The sequence below is a fragment of the Erythrolamprus reginae genome, chromosome 1 (genome assembly GCF_031021105.1).
Source record: "Erythrolamprus reginae isolate rEryReg1 chromosome 1, rEryReg1.hap1, whole genome shotgun sequence".
In the NCBI taxonomy this organism is placed as follows: Eukaryota; Metazoa; Chordata; class Lepidosauria; order Squamata; family Dipsadidae; genus Erythrolamprus; species Erythrolamprus reginae.
In genome coordinates, this window is record NC_091950.1 from 166,609,911 (window position 1) to 166,628,645 (window position 18,735).

Below are 18,735 nucleotides of genomic sequence, written 5' to 3' on the forward strand. Positions count from 1 at the left end.
AATAAAAGTAATAGTAATTTGTTTTCCATTTGCTTTGCAGCTATATTGTCCATGGAACTTTTCTTTTTTCCAATTCTTACCTCTTCAATATTGAAATAAAAAAATCCCCACATTTTCATAGTAGTACATTATTATTGTGTGAAGTAGTTGGACAGTTAATTTGAACCAAGGAGCACTCATAGTTTGATGGTTGAGTAGAAACACTATTCAAGCACAGTAGCTAATCAATTTAAAATTTCATTTAGGTGTGATAGGATCAGCATAGAATAGATGGATTAAAATGTCTGATTAATGGATGACATCCTGATACCAGATCTAGTTAGAGTTGGTTTCTCTGGTTACAGATCCCACCACTGAGAAAGTCGGAGCAAAATAATTTCAGTCCAGTTTTATCATTTGATTGAATCAGTGTTCAAATGCCTGTTGTTTCATAACAGAAATTGCTTTCTTTGTTGGACAGATCAGCGTGAAGTTGTTTAAAGCTTCCTTTTGGCTTTTCACTGAGTTGATCTTGTGGGTACAGAACATATATTTTACGTGTTTATATCAGCATTAGTCAATTTCTTAAGCAGAAACTCAATAGAACAAATGCTTTTTCTTTAAGCTTATATTCCAGTCAATGTTGTGCTTTGTCACACTTAATAGTTATTGACTGTTACATTTTTATGCTAGCGTATCTATCTCAGAAACAAATACGAATCCAGTAAAACGGTTCAGTGCTAAAAGGCTTCTCTTTCTTTTAGGTTGCTCCACTGATGCCCTATGAGGAAGAACTGAAAAGATCAGGTTCTATGGATGAAAAACGTTTGAATTCTGGAATGAGTTCGGATTTTCCAGCCCCTGCAGGACGTGAGGTTATTTTACGTACAACTGTGCCACGGCCTGCTCCTTACTCTAAATCTTTGCCTCAGCGGATGTACAGTGTTCTTACAAAAGATGATTTCCGACTTGCGGGTGCTTTCTCATCCGACACAACATTCTTCTGATTTTAACATCCACTCTAGCAACGTTTTCACCCAAGCAAGTCCATCAAAGAGATGTTTATCCAGTCTCCTAGAAATGAAGATCATATTCAAGAGTAATGCCTATGTGAAACAGTCTTCATATGCATAACATTTATGGGATGTTTATCTTTTCCATGAAAGCCCCTTGTCTATTGATGTTGGAGGATTACCCATCTTTACTTAACAATCCATTCCTCTTCAAAAAAAAAATGCTTTACAATGATTATGAAAATATCAGAGAACTGTGTATTATTAAGTGTAAATTAAATTACTCAATCCTGCTCTGTAGCCTTGTTAAGTTTTATGCTCATGTAAAGTGAGTAGATTAGAAACCTAATAAATTAGTGGATTTAAATTGTTTACAGCTGTACAAACATAGATATATGTAATAAAATTCACTTCATTGTGGCCTGGCTGGCAATGTATTTATTTAAATAATTCTGCTTTATGATACCGTATCGTCAGGAAAATTATTGGTAGTCCCCCCCCCAATATTTATTTTTTTAACTCCACATCCATAACTGTATCAATATATACCTTTAAAAAATATCAATAAGTGACATAATTCTATCTAATTTCTTATATTTTCTTATCTTCACCTCTATCATATTAATAAATTTGTCAGTCTCCTCACTCCCCTCTCACTCTCTCCAACTCTTCCATCTACTTACCTTCCCTTCTCTCCTTCCTTCCTCTCTCCACTCCATCTCTTCCTTTCTCCAACTACTTCCTTTCTCCCTCTAAACCTTGCCTTGAGTGATTTCAATTCCAATAAATATTTTTTCTATTTCTTTTTGCAGTGTAGGCTATTGTCAGTCCTCTAAAATACGCCTTAGCTATGTCCCATATAGTCTGTAAAGATATATCGCCTGTTGTTTTCTTTGAAGAAAAAATCAATTTCTTTTCTTATATGTTTTTGAAATTCTTTTTCATTTAAACTTCCTGGTCTAATGTCCATCTACTTCTTTTCCTCTTCCCTTTCCAGATTGCCATTATTGGGTTATGGTCAGCCCATATGCCTGTTTCAATGTTCATGTATTGTATATTGGTTGACATTTCTAAGGACATCAGGATCATATCAATCCTTGACCAAGACAATGTGTCTAGAGGTTTTTCAGTTGGGTACTTATGTCTCTATGTGTGAAATATGTTCAATTCATCCACCATATTGAAAAAGGATTTTGGGAATTTTTTTCCTTTGGGTTTTGTTTTATAGTCCATGTCTACCCGTACAATAACATTGAAATCTCCCAACATGCATATATTTTCATAATCTACGGTAATTTAACTAATTTCTTATGTAAGTTAGCATAAAACTTATCTTGATTCTCATTAGGTGGATAGATTGCAACAAGTAATATCTTGTTATTATTCATCACTATTTCTACCATTAAAATTCTTCCATCTTCATCAGTATATATACTCCTTGAAGCTATTTTTTCTATATACAATACAAGATCTTTCTTACTTTGATCTGCTAATGTCAGGTATAGTTCTCCCAGTCGCTCACATTCTGACAATTTTATGTTGTTTTCTAATATGTACTACTGAGAGGGGCGGCATACAAATCTAATAAATAAAATAAATAAATAAACAGAAAATGTCCATTTTAATTTAAAATTTATTACAAATTCTCCTTTTCATCGCTGAGTTCAATCCATTTATGTTCATAGAAACCATCTTAATCTCATTATCCATAATTTCTGTTTTATTTTAATCTCTTAGGCTGATCTAGTTCTCCTCATATCCCTTTGCTCTGTTAACTCCATGGCTGTTGCTCCTTCTAGTTCCTCGTCTTGTATCTCCTCCTTATGTATCTTTATTTCTTCTCATTCTCCCTTTCATAGTAAAGTGCTTGCTATGAAAAGTTTACGCTTCACCAATTGTATCCAGTCTTATTCTTTGTTGACTCCTTTTTCAATGAATTTTTTGCTCAGAAATTGATAGTCTCTTCTTAGGTCTCTAACTTTTCTTGGTACTTGTTTCAATACTGTACTACAATCTTTTTGTCCTTATATTCAAGAGTTGTATTTCTCAATTGTTGTAGAAGTTCTGTTCATGTCTTTTTTGTAAATCTTATGTGGACCTCTTTTAGCAGCGATTTCTTATCGCATATCTTGTGTTCACCCTTAAATTTCATCAATGTCATTCAATACTTTTTCTTTATTTTCACACATTACAACCGCCAGCATTTCATCCATTTTCTTCACAAAAATTTATTCTTTCTCTTCTATCACATTCTGGAACCGTAGATAATATTCTGAATGATCCATCTCTGAGGTTATATTTATCTTTTTTTGTCTTCTGTCAAATATCTGCTAAGCAAATGTCCACCTCTCATATCTTTGTTTATTCTCTTGAACTCCTGCTTTCTGCACACGTTGCTTATTTTTTTCCATCAAGCCTCTCATTTCTTTCAGTTATTCTTCTACTTTGCCTATCCTCTCCTCCATTTTGCCAAAAATGTATGATTTAACATCTTGAAGCAGAGCTTTCATCTGTTTTAATTCCATATTGGCTTTGTTGCCCTGCGTGGTTGATTTCTAAGCCGGACTTTGCGTTGATTGAGCAGATGATGAAGAGAGGTATGATGGTATCTTTTTTGACATATTGGCAAATATTTGTAATCCAATTTATGGTGTGGTATAATGGTTTAGTCAATGAAAAGGAGTAAAAAAAGGCAGCAAAATTAATCCCATTAAAAACTGTTATGAGAACAAAAAAGAAAATACAAAACTCAAGAGAGAAAAAGAAAAAACAAAGAAGAAAAAAATGAAAAAATAATCCAATATCAGTACCAAAAAAAAAAAGGAAAAAAGAAAAGGGAAAAAAATGAGGAGAGAGCCAAAAGTTTTAAATGGAGAAGAAATGGGGAGATCCAAAAATGAAAAAGGACAAGCAATTCTAAAAAAAGAGGAGAAATATATATAAAAAGAAGAAAAAGTTTAAAAGGTTCCAAATCTTCAGGCTCTTCTTGCCCTAATCCAATTATTTGCCAAAAAGTAATAATAGAGGGGAAAAACAACAACAGCCAAACTCCAAAATATAGTTCAGAGCATCAATTTAAAAATATAAAAGAAAAGCAATCTCCAAGTAGTAGAAAGCGGTATGTTTGCAGCCACAACAATCAAGTTTCATATATGGTACACTCTTCAATTCAAAACAAGTACATATCTCAAATGTAAAGCAAAACAAGAGTTACATAATCCCCAGCTGTGCTCCAAGGCAAACAGACACTAGATGTCACTGTATTTAAATATGTCTGCTACAACATTTCAACACAATATCGAAAAGGACAGAGAAAGCTGTAAAACATTCCAATAATAAAAGTAAAATATAATAGTCCAATAATTAATTATAATGTTTTAGTGGGCAAAGATTTTATCCTTAAATTAGTCTAGAGTAAAATCTTTTATTTTACAAAGCTTTTTCCAATGCTTGAATCCAGATCCGGACCAGATTTCCACTTCCTCTTTTTGCGATCCTTTTAATTTATGGTCCAAAGTTTAAAAATATATTACAAAATTTTATTCCCACTCTTTAAAATATATTTTCCTCCGCTGATATTATTAGAAAAGTGTTCTCACCCAAATGACTCCAATCTTCCATTTTTTATTTCAAAGCTTTCGTCGTCGGGACTAATGGTGTTCCAATCGCCTCTGAAAGAGCCGATGGCCGGTAAGCTGGGCTGTGGCTGCCTAAGGGTCTGCAACAACCCTCTACAGCTCACCACAATGTGCTTCCCTTCTTCACCGCTCACCTGACCGGCTCCAACCCTAATTAAGGTCCCTGATCAGCTGGGGTTCGGCCCTTCCCGCAGAGCCTTCATGGGGAGCAATCGTCCCATTTGGACGCTGGCTCCGCCCTCTAGAAAAATTATTGGTAGTTAATATAGCAATCAGATGATACCAAATCCTATCAGCTTTGAATGTTAGTCTTGATGGAAACGATATTTCGCCAGTTTTACATTGATACGTCAAAAATGGTTCCTGTATTTTTCAGTCTATATAAATTAGAAAAAAGTTAATGTAAAAATGCCAGAGTTTATATTTAGATGAACTAACGTACATGTTTAATTTTATTAATGATACTTTTGTTTTAACAGCAAGGATTGTTACCCAGATGATGATGTGTATAACCTACCCTTCAATGAGTTCCACAGTTGTGGAACAAATGTTAATAAAAATGCACTAGTAGTGCTACAGTACCAAGTTTTTAAATAATTGCTTGGACCTTGCTAACAATTTGTAAAAGAAATCTTCAGTTTTCTAAATTGGAAATTTAGAAGGAAAAAACATGTATAGATACTTAAAGCTTTAAAAACATTTCTTACATGATGTTTTCTTAATGAGCTGTACTAAGAAATATTACAAACATCCATTTCATCAAACCTTTTCATAATTTTACAAAAAACTTTGTGATGTCTGATGAATATTTTGAAGCAGCACATTGTTTTTTAACTTGGCTTCTTTCTTTCGCTTGTTTTGCTGTTCTCTGTAAATATACAAAGAACAAAGAAAAAAAATCAAATGAAATCCATTTCTTAATGTTGAAAGTTTATGAAATTTTGTTGTTGCATCCTCTACTTACCTCCTTGTGACAAACTGTACATAGTGTTTGGAAGTTTTCAAGAGTACACTGTCCACCCCCACTGAAAACTGGCTTGATATGATCCACTTGCCAGAAATGGCCTTCAGTTGGGTTCAGAATAATTTCATTTAACTGAAATAAAACAGAAATAAAACAGTGGCAGTCATATATGAAATAAAACAGTGGCAGTCATATATGTTCGGAAATAAGCCCTTTACTTATATATCTTCCTTCCAAAATGCTTTTGTTGCTTTTAGTCAATCAATTTGTTATGTGCTTCAGAAATAATAATTATTCCAGGAGAATAGCAGTGCTAATTAGAGGAAAACACAATTCAAATATCACTAAGTCACAGCTGTGAAGACCAAACATAGGGAAATCAGCTTTGTTCTTAATTTTTAAACTGGTAATAAAAGAGAGCAAATACACATCATAATTATATAATTGTTAATCTATCTTCAAAAAGTTAGTCAGATAGCCATCTTTCATTCTAAAAACAGGAAATGAAGTACATTGGCGATCTAAGACTTGGAAATGAAATCTAGCAGAGCTGATAACACTGTTAGACTCAGATTCATATGGGATAGTTGCTAAACTCTGCCATCAAATATTTGTCACTATGATGTCAAAACTGGTAATTGAAAACCTATACAACAATAAATAGTATTATCGAATATTTTTGAGGCACAACACCCCCCAAAATACATATTTTTCCTAGCCTTGTTTTGATCAGCTATATTGTCTCTGCAAAAATTTAAATTAAATAAATTTAATTCACTTTGAAAAGGAATATGATTTAGGACTACTGCTTATATCTGCTATATTTAGAGAGCAGCCAGCCTTGCTGAGTAACAAGCTGTTTGAATAGCACAATTTCCATTATTTGAACGCTTGGGCCTGATAACGAATGTTTATGGCATAACAATAACAATGAAGTCTTAATTATTTCATTGCATGAATAGCATTTTTGCATGAAAATAGCTTTAATGTAATTATTCAGCCATTGAAAAATAGTTCAGAAAAAGTACCTTCACACATGCAAGTCCAATACCTTTTTATTAAAAGAAGTTAAAGAAAAAAAAGAAAAGTTAAGGCTTCCTAGAGGAAGAATTGTGGCTGTTTTAGGAATTGGCATTAACATCAGCACATGGATGTCTACAAGCAACTGCAACTTCCTTCAACGGTTTTTGGAAAGCCTGAAAAAAGACTTTTAAAATGAGTATCGGAAAAAGATTAAATTGCTTCTTTCAAAAGATTTTTTTAAAAAGTTCTCTATTTCTAAAATCATCCATCCCATCCATCACAGAACAATTTCCTGTATTCCAGGCACATATTTCACCTGTTTTAAAGGAAGTTTGGACATCCAAGACTTTTCCAAAATATCCTTGCATTGACTCCTTGGGGCATCTCTGACACAAAGGTAGAGTTCTTGGGCATTCAATCCACATAACTGGCAAACCCCATGTTCTATTTCAAAAACTTTAGTTCTTAGGTAACTATTATTAGTGTAGAAGAAGAAATCTTCCTGGCATTTAAGAGAACAAAATCGTGTGTCCCAGGCGGTACATGTCAACACTGGCTCAACCTGGATTGTTGGCTTTTGGCAGCTTAGGCAAAGTGGGTTCCCTTCATTATCGACCGCCTGTAAATAGCCTTTGCTTGATGAAAATTCCTCAACAGCAACAATCTGGTCAGAGACTAAACTGGCATCTGGGCAACTCCCATCTTTTGAAGGCAACCTAAAACAGAAATGATAATAAGCTAAATAAATGAATAAGTGCCTAAATTATGTTTCTACATTTGTTTCACTAATACAGAAGTAGGCAATCTGCAGACCAATGTACTATCTCATTTGAGCAGCCCCAGGAATTTGGTAACAAAATGGTTGAATTATAACTGTACAAGTAAGGGCTAGTGGATTTAAGTAAGAACATGGATTATTTACCTCCCAGATATCTCCCATTCTGATACCACCCAGATATCACTATCCGCTCTTCTCCTCCACCCCACATTGCAAAAAAAAGACTGAAAGCCTTGCTTAAATTGCAACCTCCTCACTGGATTGAAATATTTGTGCCAACCTCTTTCAATTATGTACCATTCACTGGAGAAAGCAATTACATTTGGAAGAGTTAGCGACAAAAGGAAATCAGGCTGCCAAAGAACACGGTGGCTGGACACCATCAAAGCTGGCGGGGCATAGAACAACTAAAAAAAAAAATAGTGTAAGATCAGAATATGTGGAGAGACCTGGCCCACATAATTGCCAAGAATCAGATACGACTGAACGGACAACATCATCACCATTACTGAATTGCCTATGGTCCCCATGAAAGTTATAAAATTAGGAATAGGATTGATCCACATATTATGTGGGCTGCATTTGGAAAAATGATCAGACTCGTATTTTTTAAATTGTGAAATGAGAATAGAAATTATTGAATATACGTACCTTTATTTAATTAAATCTAAGCATATTTTATTTTGGACTAGAATATTTTCATTCTTTATCTTTGTTAATATTTGTAGAGTTCCTAACCTGCCCCTTAAAAATCAAGCGTCATATCTTCTCCTTTCAAATGTTGCATATTTATGCTGTACAAAGCTTATCACAGTACAGTGTTCCCTCGATTTTCGTGGGGGATGCGTTCTGAGACCGCCCGCGAAAGTTGAATTTCCATGAAGTAGAGATGCGGAAGTAAATACACTATTTTTGACTATGAACAGTATCACAAGCCTTCCCTTAACACTTTAAACCCCTAAATTGCAATTTCCCATTCCCTTAGCAACCATCACATGACATCATTGGGCGGGAAAAACGTGGTATAGGAAAAAAAACCTTGAAGTATTTTTTAATTAATATTTTTGAAAAACTGTGGTATAGACATTTCGCGAAGTTCGAAGCCGCGAAAATCGAGGGAACACTGTATAGCACAGTGTTTCTCAAATAAGTGGGGCAGCCCCCTCTGGGGGCATGCGCAGCAATGCCAGGGGGGGGACATGACCCCGGAGAAAGACCGTTGAACTTACCTGAACGGTCTTCTCGATGCACTGCAAGGAGAGTCCAAGATGGGTTATTCCTCAGTCTGATTGGTAGGGACTGAGTTTTAATTTAAATATTAATTACTAGGCAGGCACCGCCTCCCCCTTAGCCCTCCAGTCTAAAGTAAAGCGAAGGAGCAGTAAAGCAAAAACCCATTTATTAAACGATTTAACTTTCAAACATTCAACTGTAACGAAACAACTCAACCCCCCACAGTAGCCCTGGTCCCAGAGTCGGGAGGGTTTGGACTCTCCTTGCAGTGCATCGAGAAGACCGTTCAGGTAAGTTCAACGGTCTTTCTCCAATGCACTTGCAAGGAGAGTCCAAGATGGGATATGCCCAAGTTATGATCACAGGGAGGGACAAGACTGGACCAGGGGTTCCGAGTAGGAACAGACCCCCTGCCGCAGGGAGTAGGGTTTTTTTGCACTGAACAAACACACACCACAGAGTAAGAGATATAAAGTGCATATAACAAACCCTTAAGAGACACTATGGAAAAATATTTAACAGGGATGAAAAGAAAGGAGGAGAGAGACGGAGATAATGTGACAAACATAAGTTTCCTGAAGCTAAAACAAGGAAATATGACGAAGCGTATGTAGCGCTTGGTTTCACTGACTATGGTGGGAGACGAGGAAAGACTGGTATGTTTACTGTGTCCAAAAATGTTGGCAGCGGACAACAATAAATTAAGGCGTCATTTAAATACATTACGTTGCCACTAAAAAATGCAACGTGCTAGTACTTCACTTTATCAGATGAGGGCTCCAACCACAAGTTGCTGGGCATGAATTCTCAATTATACAAGTCTAACTGCTTTATTACAGAGGCAATCTGGTGCATGGATTAAAGCATCAGGCTAAAACTGGGAGACGGAATTCTAGTTCTGCTCTAGGCACAAAGCCAGGTGGTTGATCTTAGGCCAAGAAAACCTAGCCAAGAAAACTGCAAGAGCCTGTCCAGACAACCTCTGAGAGCTGTACACAATTGAACAGAAAAATAAAAGTGCTTTATGTCATACTGTACTTCTATTTTCTTCTCCAGAGCACAGCTAAACTTACTTTATAAAATGGTTGTCTTCTTTTCCAACAGAGGATCCGTGGGCTCTTATAACTTCTCTGGATGGTTTTGTGATTATACGAACGCTACCGCCACTGCTGTCAGCTTTTGTTAGTGAAGCTCTGGCAATGTCTTCTTTTGTCATGTACCTAAAATATTAAACACTGTTCTTAGCTTTGAGCAAAAGCTAAAAACTGAGATGCAGAATTTTCAAACAGATGGCCCCCCACAAGGTGATCCCTCTCTGCCAAGGGCAAACTATGGCATTGATTACCCATCATTATTTCTAAAAAGTTAATGTTAGGTAAGGATGTCTTACAACGAAACAGATTTTAGTTTCTGGATCCAACTTTTTCTCATAAGATTTGAAAAATAGACTATTGGGAAGGAGCTATGTGAAAAACAGTAGTCGAACAAACAGATACTGAATTTCAGAACAAAATTTTTCTCTGTACTGTATACGTGGTAACCAGAAAATCTGTTTTTAGGATATGATCTATGGATTCCACAAATCCTCAACATTCAGAAATAGTCTATTTACTTAACAAGCTTTGTTTTAGCAGCCTAGTTGGGGTGGGGTGGTAAAACTTATTTTTAAATTTTTATTCTTGTTAGGAATGAGAATTAAAAAGCTTTGCTAATATTTTGAAGGTTTATAACTGAACCCCAAAACCGAAAAATATATTATGAGGAATTTCTTATTGTTATGTTCTTAAGAGTGATTATGTATTCAGCATTTAAAATTTTTCTAAACTTTATTTTAGCTTGTTCTATTTATGTTCTATTCGCAGTTATGTCTTAGCACTCAAATCTGGAAAAAGAAATGATATATTTGTAGAACATTTGCTTCACACAAGCTCATCATCATCATATGTGGTGAAAAAGTTACATCTCTACTGTGCAAATATATTGAGTGATGATCTGCTACTTGATTTTTAACAGCAGCCCATGTAGAATCTGTGGATATATATGCACAACAGCAATAATGAGACTTTAAAGTCCTATTTTAGGGCCGGGACCACTTTTTAAAACTTTTTTTCCTACTTCGTTAAGATTTTTTATTTATTCAATTTCTATAGCTGCCCATCTCAAGTCAATGAATCGTCGGCTTACAATTCAAAAAATGAATTACAATTAAGACATTAAAAACATTTTAAAACTATAAAAACAATAAAAACATCCAAAGTAAACATACATGTCAGGCAAGATTCTTGGCGAGTTAGCAATTCAGCCAGGAAACAGGACCCAATCAGCACCCATGTTTGGGAGCCCGGTTTTTAAAGCTGTAGCAGGGTTGGGCTGATTCTAATCTCCATAAAGTTGGAGCCACTGCAGAAAAAGCTTGTCTTGTCCCTGCTAGCCAGCAATCACTTTGCTGATGAGATCTGCAGCATGCCCATTCTGCTAGATTGGGTTGGATGAGTAGATTCTTGGGAAAAAAGGCCATCCCTCAGGCAACAAGCCCTTTATGGCACCGGACCAGACTATCTCAGGGACCGTCTTCTGCTGCACGAATCCCAGTGACCAGTTAGGTCCCACAGAGTGGGTCTTCTCCGGGTCCCGTCAACTAAACAATGTCGCTTGGCGGGACCCAGGGAAAGAGCCTTCTCTGTGGCGGCCCCGACCCTCTGGAACCAACTCCCCCCAGAGATTAGAATTGCTCCCACCCTCCTTGCCTTTCGTAAGCTTCTTAAAACCCACCTCTGCCGCCAGGCATGGGGGAATTGAGACCCTCTTCCCCCTAGGCCTTTACAATTTTATGCATGGTATGTCTGTATGTATGTTTGGTTTTACAATAGGGGCTTTTAACTGTTTATACTGGATTGTCATATGCTGTTTACTACTGTTGTTAGCTGCCCCGAGTCTACGGAGAGGGGCGGCATACAAATCCAATAAAATAAAATAAAATCAAACCTGGTCACAAGTCTTGTAGGGCTTTAAAGCAGACAACCGGAACCATGAATTGCACCTGGAAACACACCAATAACCAAAGCATCTCAAGCAAAAGTGGCGTGATATGTGCTGCATATCTGGCGCAATTTACCGCCTGCAACGCCACGTTGGGCATCAGTTAAAATTCCCAAATGTTCTTCAGAGGCAGTTCCACAGAAAGCATGTTAAAATTGTCTAAAGGGGAGGTCACAAAGGCATGAGTGACTCTGAGCAGTGTCTCCCAGGTGAGTAGAGGTGCAAATGGTACACCACCCAAAGGTGTGCAAAGGCCTTCCTAACCATGGTTGCAACCTGCTCTTTGAGCAGAAGCTGTGAGTTTAGGAGGACCCCAAATTGCGCATCTGGTGTTTTGGGGTAGGAGAGCCCCTAGAACTAGAGGTGAAAGAACTTTTTCTTCAGAGGGTTCAAATAACCATAGCCATTCTGTCTTAGTAGAATGAAGTCAGATCCTATTCCGCCCCATCAGATATTAGAAAAGATGTCTGTAGTATCCCTTAAGGTCCAGGGCAAAAGTTGTAAAGCTGGGTATAAACTGCATATTGATGGTATCTCACCAGTGAAAGGCTCCCCATCACCGGTGCTCCCGGTGACTGGCACAGGCATGCATGCTTCCTGCACAATATTTGGCTTCTGCACATGCACAGGAAGCATAATCTTATGCGAGGATGATCGCGTGCATGGGATTTGGCCAATTTCCGGTGATTTCTTTGCTACCATGCATGTGTGGAAGCATAAAAAAATGCACCAAAAATCATCAAGATCCTGTGCGCACAAGCATCCTTGCGAAAGATTTCGCTTCTCGCGCATGCAAGAAGCCCAAACTCACGCAGGCATGTGTGTGCTTGCATCAGGGGCGCAGTTGCATTTGCCTCTACAGTTTTTCTACCGAGATGGCGTATCGGACCGTCCATGCAGCAGCCCACTGCAGTATCTCACCCCAAAAATGGCAAACATAATCCATCCATCCATTCTCCTAGTAGCATTTCACTGTCCTTTCGCGACAAAACCAGAACTGGTGATAAGACTATCAAAAATGTCAAGTGGAACAACGGGGAAATGCAAACCTTGTGAAAGCACTTACTGCATTCCCCCCCCTTCCAACAATTTGAAAAGCATTTTGGAATGGATACAAAGACATTTTAAAAAGAAGAAAGATTGTCACTTCATTTAGTATCATCATGACGAAAGTACAGTATAACTGCTTGAGATGTAATACTTAGACCAGAGTAGAGAAGAGGCTAGCAGCACACACCGTTGGGTACTGGTGAGTTTGGCTTGTTGCTTAGACAATATTTCTTCAGCAGCGAGAACAGGATGAGAAAAAGTCTGGCCACTTTTTCTGATAATTTTCTGTCTCATGGCTGTTAGGCTATTCCATTCTCTCACAAACCTCAGTATCTAGAAAAGAATGATTCATTAAAACTGCAAAGATTTTACTTTGAAACATACACCCAATAGATAACAGGTTTTAAAATCATTTCAACTAATGACGTGCTCTTTGTGTCATTTACCTGTACAAACATTCAACTATTTCGAAGATAAATGACATTTTTCCTAAGCCTCAGTATTGATGGGATACGGAACCCCAGGTGCACAGAAGAACTCAGTCACATCTAATCTCTGTAGATCACAAAATGTCTACTGAACCAGCCCTCACCTCTACTATTGCATCACAAATCACAGCAGAGAGAAAGACAAGCGGGTGAGCATTAGTGTAGCTTCAAAGAGAACTTGCCATGGAATTTAAATTCTCTTGATAAATTTCGTTTCCCATCCATTTCAATCAGCATGCTAAGAGCTATGCTTGTCAACAATTGGGCAGCGATAGATTATCCTGCCTTGATCATTCTAGAGGTTAGCAAATGCATACATCCATTCAATCATGGCTATAGATATATATCCCAGTGGGTCGATACTGGGTGACAAGCAAGAATTTCTCAGCTTGAATTCTGTTTTTCTCAAACATTTATTACACTAGGTTACGTTAACCAAACTATTTTTTCAGCCTCAATCTCTTCAATGAGAAAAGATCTTCCGTTATAAGGCTGTGAACCTTGTATGCACTGTACAAATGTTAGTGCTTGCATTTAACAGAAAGGCTCCTGTGTATTCCTAGTGTGTCTTTGACACCTCTGAAAGTAGAAAAGGCTTCATTGTTCTTGTACATACATAAAATATTAATTGGCATTTATTATTTTATATTTTGCTTTGTAATACAGGAGCAGCTGATGACTTCAGCAATCAACACTTTAGTATTTTCAGATATTCTTGCACAATAAAGGGGGGGGGGGAGAAGAGAAATCCACTAGAGCCTCATTTGGTTTTTCAGAAATAAATATTTGTAGGTTGTATGTCCTGTCGGATTCAAAAAACCCAAACAGTTAATTACATCAAATTAAATCAATGCAATTGTGTAGTAAAGTATATGTGACAATAAGGAAGAAGCTCAGCAAATGCTTCAACATTAAGCATGAAGTAAGACATAGGATGTTTGAGGTTCTTTTGATTGATAATTTATTTATGGATAATTTATAAGGAAATCTTGAGATAGGGACAGAAATGTGCATGCAGATATTGTTGTCATATTCGCTAAGAACATGAATAATTTTGCAAAACAACACAAGACAGCGTGTAGCACTGAGGTGTACAGATCTAACCATTAGTTTATCAAAGAGGAAGGTAATTTGTTTGACAGGGGAAATCAAATGAAAAATTGCAAGTTATATGTAAATGGCTAAAAGCTAAAATAATACAGTAAATGAATTTATGTACTTTTTTAACAGCATATCAGAAAAATAAAGAAATGGAATTTTCAAGTTATAACGACATTGGTAGAAAAATAATACATAGTCTATCATGGGAATGTTTGTCAAAAGAAGTAAAAGAAACAAAAAAAGAAAGAAGAATGTGCTTCTGTCAGTTCTCTTAAATGAAAATGTCAGTATTTCAGGAAAAGCATTGAAGTTGAATATAATGCAAACAGGTTACAAGAATCAAGGAGAGACAGATGATAATAAATGTGGAACTAATGCAAAAGTGAGTGATCAGTACTAAAGAAATACATCAAAGTCGTTTGTACATACAGAGAGAATGAAATACGCTTGAATTATTAAACAAATACAGGAAGGAAGAGTGAATGTGAAAAGGTGAAAAAGGCTGAGAAGTTGTGGCTGAATGGATGAGATCCTAAAAAAAGACAGAGGTGAAAAATTGAAAGCCACTAAAACAATTTGGCATAGGAACATAGTGGAAACAGTTAATGGTGGTAGTATAAACAAAATTCAATGTTATTTTCATTCCTTTTCTTAACTTGTGGTTTTGTATGCCTTTGCTTACTCCTCTTATTGGTATCAACATTATGATTATTATTAGCCTGTTGCTTTGCAGGTACACTTAGAGCTTCTGCAGCACAGACAAATTCTTTGTGTCTAATCAGATGGCCAAATAAAGTATTCCATTCCCACTCCATTCCCTTCCCTTCTCTATTATGTCTTCCTCTTCTTCTGGGCCCTGCACGATGTTACTTATCATGAAAAGAAAAAGCATAAGTAAGTATTATGAGTACATATGAAATTAAGCAATTTAGTCCTTGTTTCTCACCCACCCCACCCCACCCCAAAAAAAGGACTAGGTATCACTAAACGAAAACAACACTTAGACATCAATTTAGGTCAATATAGTCAAAATATATACTTCGGGCTTTATTTGTAGCTTTATCAAGGATCACAGAATTAAACTTACCAATGTACGATTCTGTTTTTGTTGAAAACATGCTGGTAAATCTTCCCAGTTGTCTACTTTTATATCAAGTGGAATGAAATTGCAACTGAGAGGCTCTCCATCCTGGATAATCAAATAACAGACACTTAGTATCTTAGATCAGGAAGTTATTCAGTCTGCTAATGGTTTCAAGGAAGAACTAGTTATTTACATATAACTGAAGTGGCCATCTGTCAAATGGATTACATCACTGAGTACACATTACTTCTCTGTGTAATGTGGTAACTTGCAGAATACGGACTTCTTGTTGTACATGCCATTTTTTCTACTCAGCTCACGTTAAACCCTCTCATTTTCCCAGAGACTGACCTAGTAAAATTGAGATTAATATCATTTGATCAGAAGTGGGGCACAAGGATATCTATGATAGATGTCATAGATAAATAACTGTTTCTTTGGTTAGAATCTGTAATTCACACATGGATGACCTAGTTTATTACTTGGAGAAGGGTATGATAATCATATGCTGGTTGAATAGAGTTCTGTAAAGATTGTCTGCTAGGGGACTGAAGCCATATAGCTTCCTGACACACACAAAAAAAGACTGCAAAAAAAACTAGAAATCTTCTCTTAGAATGGGTACTGGTCTGCAGGACTGTTGTTTGCCAACTCATAACAAAACTATCTTTTTAGACACAGCTCAAATTTATAGATTAGCTTTCGAAGGACAAAGAGCCGGAGTGGCACAGCAGGTAGAGTGCTGTACTGCAGGCCACTGAAGCTGACTGTAGATCTGTAGGTCAGCGGTTCAAATCTCATCGCCGGCTCAGGGTTGACTCAGCCTTCCATCCTTCCTTGGTGGGTAAAATGAGGACCCCAATTGTGGGGGCAATATGCTGGCTCTGTTAAAAAAGTGCTATTGCTAACATATTGAGATCCTCTTTCCCCCAAGCCTTTACAATTCTATGCATGGTATGTATGTATGTATGTTTGGTTTTTATATTAATGGGTTTTTAATCGTTTTTAGTATTAGATTACTATTGTACACTGTTTTCTTGTTGCTGTTAGCCGCCCCGAGGGCGGCATACAAATCCAATAAATAAATGAATGAATGAATGAATGAATGAATGAATGAATGAATGAATGAATGAATAAATAAATAAATGTTGTAAGCCGCCCTGGGTTTAAGGAGAAGGGCGGCATAAAAATCAAATCAAATCACAAATAAATTTACAAGTCTTGCAGCTTGTAAACTGGGTCTTCCACTAGATGAGATAGATGGACTTCCAGCATTAAGAAACACACCATTTAAGAAACTTGCTTGTTATAGAAATGAAATAATACAAAGAAAAATTAGATACCGTAGTTGGTTTCTGATCTGAGCATCTGGCAACAAAATAAATGCTATCAAGATTTAAAGAGATATTAACTGTTGCCTTCTGCAAATTCAGCCTAAACGTTAAATAATGATAAGGTTGATCTCCAAAGACAACAGAATATGGACATGGGAAAAATCCGAAGATACAAATGTAATATCTGTAAAGAAAACAGCAATCCTAGAGCAATTGGTCATGTAGAGCTTCAAATCTGCTTTGAAGAGACCAACATATCTCTTCCTAGGACAGAGATGTCCTGAGGACATGGCAGCAACATCATAGGCAAATGTTGCTTATGGGACTATTCCACGCAACAACTAACTCAGTTAGTTTGAAAATTACATTATCTAGAATGGCAATAGAAGGCAAGAATGGGTGGAAAGCCAGTATTCATAGTGGATTATATTGCCACATCATGGAATGCTCCAGGAATTGTACACCCACTGAATAGGAATTGTAATATAGTTGATACTGCAATATCCAGGGCTCAATCTTAAAAGAGAATGACTCAGTGAGAAGCCACAGAACAGAAGTAAACTAGAAAAACAGCAAAAAAATAAGAATGCATATGCAACTTGTCTTCTCAGTTTCCATCCACCCCTTTTAACTTATGTCCCTCAAAACTTAGCCTCTTTGATGCAATTCCATTCAACAACTTATAGTTTTATAGCCCTTCAAGAATGCTTTTTTAGAAGGTATAGAAAAATCATGAGCAAAAGAAATAGAAACTATTGCACTAATCAGATTACTAGATGTGCTTCTTTGAATCCAAATTTAATTTCCCACCTTTGTGTAGACATGAATTCGGTCAGTATTCCTACTTGCATAGAACATTAGACTCTGATATGTTGGGGTGGATTCTGAATCATTTGAACACTCTGTAAACAAAAATTATTTGAGTTTTATTACAAAATAATTTTACTTTCATCTCTTTATAACAATTATTATAATGAACATGCCATCACATGTTCCATCTGATTTACCAGGAAAGTTCCTAGGGAGCAACTACATGCTTAGATCCTACCCAGTCTGTGGTGGCATGGGGGTTATTTAGTACTTGATAGATTTATGTAACCTAGTGATTCAACCTATAATTGCAATGCTTACAACCAAAGTTCCAGCCTCAATGGTAGTTGTGAGGCAAGGACTACTGTATTTAAAACAACTTAAATGAGGCCTACCTCTCACCAAAATCATATGAGAAAAACATTTGAGGAAGTATCTTTATATTGGGTCGCCAATGTTGGATCTTTTCCTTTACTCAAGATATATGGATAATAGTAACTAATACTATCTCAAATTTATTTATTTATTTATTTATTGGATTTGTATGCCATCCCTCTCTGTGGACTCGGGGCGGCTAACAACAGTGGTAAAAACAGCATGTGACAAATGACAATCCAATACTAAAACAGCTAAAAACCCTTGTTATAAAAACCAATCATACATACAAACATACCATGCATAAATTGTAGAAGCCTAGGGGGAAAGAATATCTCAGTTCCCCCATGCCTGACGGCAGAGGTGGGTTTTAAGGAGCTTACGAAAGGCAAGGAGGGTGGGGGCTATTCTAATCTCTGGGGGGAGTTGGTTCCAGAGGGTCAGGACCACCAGAGAGAAGGCTCTTCCCCTGGGTCCCGCCAAATGACATTTTTTAGTTGACGGGACCCGGAGAAGGCCCATTCTGTGGGACCTAACTGGTCGCTGGGATTCGTGCGGCAGAAGGCGGTCCCGGAGATAATCTGGTCCTGTGCCATAATTCCCAATAGAGAACAATAATAGTCTATTGTAGTAAATATTGAATTGATCTAAACCTAGATCCAGACCAAGCTTCTAATTCTTATTTGCAAGGATCCTTTAAGACCTAAATCAGGGATGGGTGTCAAACTCACAGCCAGATGCGTCACATTCTGGCCACGCCTATCCTCGGTTTAGGGAAGGGGGAAAAGTCATGATATGTCACGTGATGACAACATGGTATGTATGG

At 36.9% G+C, this 18,735-nt stretch overlaps 2 protein-coding genes across 3 annotated transcripts in view; one reads left to right on the top strand and one right to left on the bottom strand.

Moving 5' to 3' along the window:
* Positions 1-1,412, top strand: part of RAB3GAP1 (RAB3 GTPase activating protein catalytic subunit 1) — a 36,983-nt gene extending 35,571 nt beyond the window's left edge. Inside the window, exon 24 of the mRNA XM_070731293.1 lies at positions 744-1,412. Within this exon, the coding sequence (XP_070587394.1) occupies positions 744-986 (243 nt within the window). The 3' untranslated portion in view covers positions 987-1,412. The remainder of the gene's footprint in view (positions 1-743) is intronic.
* Positions 1,413-5,053: 3,641 nt separating this feature from the next.
* The window catches only part of ZRANB3 (zinc finger RANBP2-type containing 3), an 81,632-nt gene continuing 67,950 nt past the window's right edge, over positions 5,054-18,735 (bottom strand). For both annotated transcript variants that reach the window (XM_070731273.1, XM_070731281.1), the window contains exons 15-21: positions 17,535-17,626; positions 15,394-15,495; positions 12,905-13,050; positions 9,702-9,848; positions 6,934-7,333; positions 5,595-5,726; positions 5,054-5,498 (exon numbers count right to left, since the gene is read on the bottom strand). In XM_070731273.1, coding sequence (XP_070587374.1) covers positions 5,400-5,498; positions 5,595-5,726; positions 6,934-7,333; positions 9,702-9,848; positions 12,905-13,050; positions 15,394-15,495; positions 17,535-17,626 — 1,118 coding nt within the window. In that variant the 3' untranslated portion in view covers positions 5,054-5,399. The remainder of the gene's footprint in view (positions 5,499-5,594; positions 5,727-6,933; positions 7,334-9,701; positions 9,849-12,904; positions 13,051-15,393; positions 15,496-17,534; positions 17,627-18,735) is intronic.